Genomic DNA, 9,634 nt, shown 5'->3' on the forward strand with positions numbered 1-9,634 from the left:
GTAACACTGATGGGCACTGATAGGCAGCACTGGTGGGCACTGATAGGTGGCACCGATTTGCAACATTGATGGGCACTCATAGGCAGCACTAATGGGCACTGTTGGTAACACTGATAGGCGGCACTGATGGGCACTTATAGGTGGCACTGATAGGCGGAACTGATGGGCACTGAAAGATGGCACGTATAGGCAGCACTGATGAGGCACTGACAGGCATTACTAATGGGCACTGATTGTCATTTTTAATTAGCCCCGACTGGCATCCCTGGTGTGCTCTAGTGGGCATCCCTGATGGGTCTGCACAGATAATCAATGGGCTGATTATCAGTGCAGACCCCCCTTGTCAGGAGAGCCCCCGATCGGCTCTCCTGTACTCGCACCTTGTCAGTGCGAATGGAGGAAAGCGGATAAAACGGCACTTTCTGGTTACAATGTGACCAGCCATGATTGGCCACAGCTGATCACACGGTAAAGAGCTTACGTCATAGGCTATTTACTGGGATAGGAGATGCGGTGTGTCAGAGTGACACACTGCACCACCGGTCGCCGCTCTGCGTGCTCTCATGGGTGCGCGCGAGCGGCTTATCCTGCTGGATGTTATATGACGCCCAGTCAGGATAACTTTACCACTCTCCATCCATCATCCTTCTATATGGCAGGCAGCAAGTAGTTAAAAAAATAAAAAGGCCTGATGTACTGTAAGCGATCATTTCAATTTGTTTTAACCCCTTCCCACCCTAGCATTCCCCTCTGAAAGCTCCTAACGCCCAGGGGAGCGGGTAGTATTGGCTGTTACAGTGGTCACATGATCGGAAACCAGTCCTGACAGCCATCAATTTTTTCTCGGGACCTAGAGCTGTTTTGTGCAGCTCGGTCTTTGTGCTGAGAGCATGCATTGCATTGATTGAGAATGCATTGATTTGCAAATCTTATAAATCCATATTTTATTCACAATAGAAAATAGAAAACATATCAACTGAGAAAACGTACAAAAAAAAAGTGAAATAATGTAATTTTGAAAAAAAAAAAAAAAATGTTTAAATAGTTGGGACAAGGCCATGTTTACCACAGTGTAGCACCCCCTCTTCTTTTACTAACACTCTATAAACATTTGGAACTGAGGAGACCGGTTGCTGGAGTTTTGGAAGAATGTTCTCCCATTCTTGCCTGATATAGGATTCTAACTGCTCAACAGTCCTGGGTCATCTTTGTATTATTTTTCATTTCAAGATGCATCAAATATTTTAAATTGGTGAAAGGTCTGGACTGCAGGCCAGTTAAGGACCCAGACTCTACTACAAAGCCATGCTGTTGTCATAGATGCATAATGTGGTTTAGCATTGTCCTACTGAAATATGCAAGGCCTTCTCTGAAAAAGACATTGTCTGGATGGGAGCATATGCCGCCCTAAAATCTTGATATATATATATCTTTCAGCATTGATGATGCCTTTGAAGATGTACAAGCTCCCCATTCCATATGCACAAATGCGCCCCCATACCATCAGAGATGCTGGATTTAGTGTTGATAACAAGCCGGAAGGTCCCTCTCCCCTTTAATCCCGAGAACCCGGCGCCCATGGTTGCCAAAAAGAATGTCATGTTTTGATCTGTCTGACCACAGAACATTTTTCCACATTGGAAGAAACCATTTTAAATGAGCTTTGGCCTAGAGAACACATTGGCTTTTCTGGATCATGTTTAGGTATGGCTTCTTCTTTGCATAATTGAGCTTCACTTTGCATTTTTGGATGCCATGGTGAAATGTGTTCACAGACTGTTTTTAAGAAGTATTCCTGGGCTCATGTAGTGATCTCCATCATGCCTGTTTTAAAAATTGTTTGACTATTTTTAGACGCAGCTTTTCACAGATTTATGAACCTCTGCCCATCTTTACTTCTGAGACACTCTGACACTCTCAGATGCTGTTTTTATACCCAATCATGTTGCTGACCTGTTGCCAGTTACCCTAATTAGTTTCAAAATGTTATTCCAGTTTTTCCTTCTTAGTGCCATTTACTTCACCAGCATTTTGTTGCCCTGTCCTCATTTTTGAGACATGTTGCTGCCATCAAAATCAAAATGACCTTTTTTCTTAAAATGGTACATTTTCTCATTTTAACTATTTATTGTTTTCTATTGTGAATAGAATATGGGTTTTTTAGACTTGTAAAATCACTGCATTTCGTTTTCAGTGCGGGGTTCACACCATGAATCGGACAGGAACGCATTGTGCCATACCAATAGTAGTGCATTCACTACTTTATAAAACACACAGTAACCGGAAAGCATATTACTACCGTACCCAGCGATCCAGTGCATTGTCGTTAAGTTAACACTAACACCAGCTAAAGATTGCAAGTGAATGTGGTGCGGGAAACACGCACAGAAAACGTGTTTCCCGCACTGCGTTCTCATATAAATTGGCCCTCAATGTAGATTTTGCACAGCGTCCCAACTTTTATGGAATAAGTTGTACAATAATGACAATTAAATATAACATATAACAAGCAGAGTAAAATTGGAAAGTCACATCAAAATTACTTTCAGACGATAACCTAAAAACTACATAAATACACTAAAATCTGTTGTTAACCAGGAGGCTCTGATTGCTATTGCACATCATTCATACACAACAATCCCAAAAAAACATTTATCCAGAAATGGAGAGGTACTTCTTTCGTAATGTACCAATAACTTATATCAAAAAACTGAACAAAAGCAGAAAATCAGCATTAACTTAAAGCATACTGTGTGACATTACCTTCTTTGTGGATTCTTTAGAACATTTCTTCTTCATTGTTCTCAGTAAAAATTCAGGCATATTATTTTCAATATCCTCCCGTGTTCCTTTCTTATGTAGGACCGCAGCTAGAAAAGAGATGACCTAAACCAAGAAAGCACATTTTAATATCAGTGCAATGAAGAGGTATTTTTGTATGTCTGGTCAGCAGCTATGCTGTTACGCAGTTGAGTTAAACTACCAGCTACCAGAGAAGCCAACCCAGGAGGCAACAGCGAGTGAGAAAAGTGCTTCACAATTCCTTCTATCCTGAGCCAGCTCACTTTGGGAGAAATTACTTGGTGGCTGACAGACTGTTCCAAAAAAAAGTTACCTGAAAAGACAGCACAACAAGGAGGTAGCCCATCACAACTTTTTACCCCTGAGGAACCCTTGAAATACATTTCAGGTCAAGATGAACCCCTGCTAAATATGCCTATAGCTACAGTTCACAGTACAAGTTGTGAAATTTTTTAAATTATAGAATAATATGGTGTCCTTAAAGTGTTTCACACCAAGGGTAGATAATTTTTAACACCCATCTGTTGTATTAAATTACTTTCAGAAATAATCCTGACATGAAATGAATAATGATACTGTAAAAGAAATCCAGAAAAGTGAAAATTTTGGTGTCCCCAAACATTAGTCATCAGTACAGAAATGACCCCTTAAATTGGTGGTCAGCGGAAACGTGCTCCCTTGTGTTGGTGCTAAATATTGCCTACTGCTTAAAAGGACCCCTAGCAACCTAAGGAGGAACCCTAGTTGAGAAAGGCTGACCTAAGGAAAAAGGTTTCTCCAAGCAAAAGGACAACTCTGTAACCATCAACAAGGTTTTTGGTAGGGATGCACCAAATATTCGGCGGCCGAACATTATTCGGCCGAAAATAGAAAAAATAGCACTTTCGGTGTTCGGCCGAATAAGTCAAAAGGCCGAATAATTTTGTGCCGAACAATAGGGCTGAACGATAGTCGATATGATATCGACTATCGTTCTGTGGCCATAGGCGATATTCATATCGCCGAGGTCACAATATTTACAGGGGGAAGGGACTCGGAGGAGGACAGGAGGACTCACAGACTTCCGTGTTAGGCAGGGGAAGCCGGGACACTTCAGCGGTGATCATACATACATTACTCACTCGTGCACTGCAGCCCGCCCCACACATTCAGTGAGTCTTACTCTCTTACCTAGTTTTTTCAATGGCACATTCAGGAAGCCAATCACGCCGTGATTAGCTGCACAGCGAACCAATCACGCGTGCCTGCACACCTGATTGGTTCCGCTGTGCCGCTACTCACGGCGTGATTGGCTTCCTGAATGTGCCATTGAAAAAACTAGGGAGGAGAGTAAGACTCACTGAATGTGTGGGGCGGGCTGCAGTGCACGAGTGAGTAATGTATGTATGCGGCTGTGCTCCTTTCCAGGCTCCTACTAGTCCACCTCCAGCCTCCTACTACCACCACTATGAGAGACTGTCTGTCACGGTATAATCTGATCGAGTCCACACTGACACTGACTGACTGTCACTGAGTAATTGATGTTACCACATTAACCCTGACCTGCCCAGTGCCCTGTATCTGCAATTAAAATTTACAAAGCTGCCTGCATGCTTCCTGATTTCCATTCCCAGCATCCTTCCCAATCCCTACAGTGTCACTAACATTAACCCTATGGTACAAGGCTGCAGTGTGCACTGAATCCCATTCCCTACAGTAACATTTAGGGAGAGAGACATGAGAGGACAAGAGAGAGAGAGAGAGAGAGACATGAGAGGACAAGAGAGAGAGAGAGACATGAGAGGACAAGAGAGAGGACAAAAAATTGGCAAAATAAATGGAAAAAATGCGAAACACCGCGTTCGGTATTCGGCCTTCGGCCAAACATTTCGTTATTATTCGGCTTCGGCCAAGAATTTCATTTCGGTGCATCCCTAGTTTTTGGTTAATCCAACAAGCGATCAAGTAGAATTAAAGCGGTTGTAAAGGAAATTTTTTTAATTAAAATATTAAACATGTTATACTTACTTGCTCTGTGCAGTGGTTTTGCACAGAGCAGCCCCTTACTTCCTGTTCTGAAGTTCCTAGTAGGTGCTCCCCATCCCTCCTCTCCTGTGTGTGCCTCCATAGCAAGTCGTGTGCTATGGGGACACACATATGGGCACACTTCTGGGCCCTGCTTTGTGCACCCTTACACAGACACAGCGCGGTCAGACCCCGCCCCAGCTTCCTCCTCACAAAATTTGACTAACAGCAGCAGAAGCCAAAAACTTTGGAAAGAGGAAGAGGGGAGAGACGAGATGTATCCAGGACAGGCCTGGATCAAGAGAGGCTTCAGGGTAAGTGTCTGGAGGGGGTATTAGCCACTTGTACCAGGGATTGCCTTAGGATAAAAATATTTTAAATTTAGAACCACTTTAAAGTGTAACTACAGGCAATTTTTCGGGATAGAGTGGAGAGGAATTAGAATACCTACTTCTGTCTGTCTGCTCCCCATTAGGGAGATTCCTTCCCCCCCCCCCCCATTTGTTTTGCTTATCATTATTATCGAACATAATGAAAGTGAAAGAAAATCCCAGGTTCTGGGTTGACACCAGAAGTCCAATGGGGACACTAGTCCAGGTGACCCTGGCCAATAATTCACTTTGGAGGGATTTCCTCTCACTTCCTGTTTTGGCTATGTGACAGGACGTGAAGGAAAGTCTTCCCTATGGGACACAGATGGCAAAAAAATGACATAGGTTAAAATCCTCCTTTACTCAAAAAACAAAGACTTTTTGCCTTTAGTTCTTTAATTGTCTGTGTCTACAGAGCTACTATGGAAAGTCATTGACCAAGAGCTCCATCCACAAGTAAAGAAAAATAATAATGATTTAGTCTACTCTACTAGGGCAGAGCCACAGCTAGTGGTAGGATTGAGGAGTCATATGAATGCTGCCAACCAAATAATGACTCTGCCTAAACACACTTCCTGCCCCATTGACCGTTCCAAATAAAACGGAATTCTAGTAGAATTCAGTTGAAGTTACAGCTGCAAATCTGTAAATTTCTTTTAGCATATTACACGCTAGGACAAAGGAATTGGTATTTCAGTTTTGGATAGAGTATGGAAGGGATAAAACCTCTGTAAGATGTTTTTTCTTCTTTTTACTTGTGTCCTTATTGTGGAATTTTCCCCTTCTATTTTCCAATAGCCACAGTGGAATGCAGAAGAGTCTACCTAATCTACCAAATAAGCCAAGCAAGGACAACCATAAAAAATTATGAAATCAAACCTTTTCCCCACTTTAATAAAAAAAAAAAAGAAAGGACGTGCTTTTTGTGCTGTTTACCCAGAGAATCATTTTACTTTCTCCTCTTGGAGAACACACAGTGAGTGATCCCCACAGGGGAGTCACCAACAATAATAAAATCTGAAAGAGGTTCTAACCATACAAAATTGGCTGAAGGTGGGTAAGTTAAAGGATCACTGACAAAATTGAGTGGGGGTGGGCCAAGAATCGACAGTAATGGCAGGTTAAAAACTGAAGTAATGAGTGGGTAGTCGGTGCTCTTGTATGGATTATCTCAAAGCATTATTTTAAGTTTTGGCTGAAGTATTCTTTTAAAGCTGAACTCAAGCCACTCCTTCCCCCACCACTCATTGACCTCCACCACAAACGAATCACTGGCTTCATTTTTTAAAAATTGTTCTGACTAAAATACTCACCTATAGAAGCAGTCACATGATGCTCTGGGTTCTGAATCTTTTTTTACTATACATGAGGAGATTTCTCACTCGGATGTCCAAGTCACTGACTGGGTGATGTGTACGGTACTTACAGAGTTGTATAAAGTACTCGAAATCCATACTTGAGTAAAAGTACAAGTGCTCGATCAAAAAGTGACTTGAGTAGAAGTGGAAGTGCTCGATCAAAAAGTGACTTGAGTAGAAGTACTAAAGTATTCAACATTTTTTGTACTTAAGTATTGCAAGTAGTTTTTTTTTTAAATTTTGCTACCAGTAGTTTTGAAAAAAAATTGCTACTCAAGTACTGAAAGTAAAAGTACAAGTACTGTGTTATGTAGTTATTAAAGAAAGAAGTCAAAAGTTTGAACATCATATTGTTTTTTATTATTTAAAATGCAGCTTTTATTTATGCATACAGTAGCTTTTATTTTCGTATGCGCTGATAATACACATGTTTTGAGCTTCATGAAACCTGCCATCTACTGTTCTGGCAGTGGTAATTTTTATAATTGTAACGAGTAACTATGCAGCACAAAAAAAAAATATCGGAGTAGAAGTATTGAAATCATTGAAAAAATGTAGTGAAGTAAAAGTTGAAGTAGGAGAAAAAAATTCTACTCTAGGAAAGTACAGATACCGCCTTTCGGTAATTAAGTACAGTAGTGAAGTAGTTCTACTTAGTTACTATACATCTCTGGTACTTTACTTATTGGATGTCCAGTAGCGAGACATGGGGAGAGATTTACTAAAAGTGGAGCACTCAGAACCTGGTGCAGCTTGGCATGGTAGCCAATCAGCTTTTAACTGAGGAGTGTTTAATAAGCTTTGGCAAAAAAAAAAACCTGAAAGTTGGTTGGTTTCTATTTAGAACTGCACCTGATATTGCACACTCCAGTTTTAGTAAATGCCCCCCATAATGACATGAGGAGGAGGCAACCAGTCCACTACAACTGGATCTACCAGTTGTGACTCCCGAAAGCAGCAGTGGTGAGGGACAAGGTTGTCAGACTTAGGTAAGCATATATAAAAAAAAGCTTCCCAAAGCTTTTGGAAAAAAAACTGCTAAATGGGTAAGAGAGGGGCAGGAAGGACAGATGGGCAGGAGGGACAGATGGACAGGGAGAACTGTCATGCTTGCAGTCTTTCTTCACCTTCAGTAAGTTGTCATTTGAAATATACCAGGTGATGGATAAATACCAGGTGATGGATAAACACAGGAAAATGAAGTAATATAGAAAGCAATGTTGTGTCTTAACAGTTTGTGGATATTGGATACTACTTTGGACTGTATTAAATTACACAGACAATTTTAGTTTTTTTTTTTTTTTTTTAAGGATTGATGATTAGAGATTGGCATCACTATTCTTATGCTTTGTTTTGATATATGCGATAAGAGGGGGGACTGGAGTGTTGCGCTGCACTAATTACATCTTGTTACCTTATCATTTAAAAAATCCCACCTATTTTTTCCTATGGGTACATACTCATGGTGGCCTCCAGCAGTCCCTTGATGTACCCATTGAAATTAATAGGGCCATGTTGTATATGCACAATATGAAAAGGAGCTGACCAAAGCCATGTCAGAAAAATAGATGGCTGGATTGGGGAGGAAGCTAAATTTTATTTTCAGCAGCTCTTCTGAAATAAACCACTGCTGCTGCTACAGAGAGAGCATTAACTGTGCATGTGCTGTCTAAATAGGAACAGCACTCATTCCTATTCAAAGGCCACCCTCCTATTGCTGAGGGGCGAGCATCCAACACTGGAGTGTCTACTGGGGGCCCCTGGAGTAGACACTCCAATCGCAAATTGGATCAATCACAAATTGCATGAGCTGTTTTATGCAAAACTTTACTAACTCTTTAAACCCATCTTAGAACTATCCCAAAGAGTGGATCTGTGCAGCAATTTGTGGCATGTAATAAGGCATTTGATGAATGCAGCTCAAAGAAACACATAAACAAGGAAACTAAAAAAATCCTGATATCTTCATCATTCTTACATCTTCGTCATTTTTATAGCTCCATATTCAACATACTAGAATCAATATCTCATATTATTTATATATGTAAAGAGTAAGTACAGTAAAGTACAGAGGGAATATGAATTCTGCCACTACTAATTTGCCCTTACCTGACTGTCATGTTGTTTTCAATTGCTTGAGTAAACCTAGAATAATTCAGTAGGAACACATACAGTAAGCATATCAGGGGGTGTAAAGTCATTCAGATTTTCTAATCTACACACTTATTATGGGTCAATGACCCAAAAAAAAAAAAAAGAATCAGCAATGGCAGCTCCCATATTTCTCTCAGTAAAAAGAAGTAGATAAATACCTGTATTGTCTTCCCAAGGCCCATGTCATCACCAAGGATGCATCCAGTTGAACGTGTATAGTGTTCATACAGAAATCGAATACCATCTCTTTGGTAGTCACGTAAATACCTATTAATAGTATAAGGCACAAAGACATCACTTTGTGATAGTGGGAAATTTGCAGCAGAAGCTGCAGGTCTCTGATCTGGGAAATATGGTTTCTCCAGGTCTTCATCATCAAAAATTGAAGTGTTCCAGGAATTACTGTGGCCACAGGCTTTACGGAGATGTCTGAGTGGTACTTTTCTCTCTGTTGCATCCATAAATGAAACCACTGCATAGGATGTATTGTCTTCTTTATGCTGAATGGACTTCACCACAGCTTCTTTTAGCTCACCATTGTCCAAGTAAGGTGCCAAACACTTCTCATCAATATGCCACACGCCTAGAAAACCACATGAAAGTGAAAGATGTAAATAATAAGTACCAATATCAATCACAAAATGTGTTTTTCAAAATGTGAGTACAAATGTTAACACATTTTCTGCAGGTGCACCAAAATTAAGTTTCATTATTATGTGAATGCATTATTATAGATTTAATGGGAAACTACTAAAATTATTTATGGTTTACTGATGACTTCGCTTTAAAACAATAATCTAACCTATCCTGTCCCATATAATGGTCAATACTGTTAAAGGTCAGCTAAGCTTAAAGTGATTTTTACATTCTTATGCTGGCTAGTTAAATCTCATGCAAGCTTCGTAAATCCACATTGTTCAATTCAATGAATTGGCAGCAATCTTC

At 40.5% G+C, this 9,634-nt stretch overlaps 1 protein-coding gene across 1 annotated transcript in view; it reads right to left on the minus strand.

Annotated features, from left to right (window-relative positions):
- Positions 1-9,399, minus strand: part of ERCC6L2 (ERCC excision repair 6 like 2) — a gene marked incomplete at its 5' end in the record, with an annotated part of 326,876 nt that extends 317,477 nt beyond the window's left edge. The window contains 3 exons of the mRNA XM_082244915.1: positions 2,764-2,886; positions 8,848-9,272; positions 9,384-9,399. Coding sequence (XP_082101041.1) covers positions 2,764-2,886; positions 8,848-9,272; positions 9,384-9,399 — 564 coding nt within the window. The remainder of the gene's footprint in view (positions 1-2,763; positions 2,887-8,847; positions 9,273-9,383) is intronic.
- Between the last annotated feature and the right edge of the window lie 235 nt (positions 9,400-9,634).

This window comes from Pelophylax lessonae (genome assembly GCF_965119305.1).
Source record: "Pelophylax lessonae genome assembly, chromosome: 1".
In the NCBI taxonomy this organism is placed as follows: Eukaryota; Metazoa; Chordata; class Amphibia; order Anura; family Ranidae; genus Pelophylax; species Pelophylax lessonae.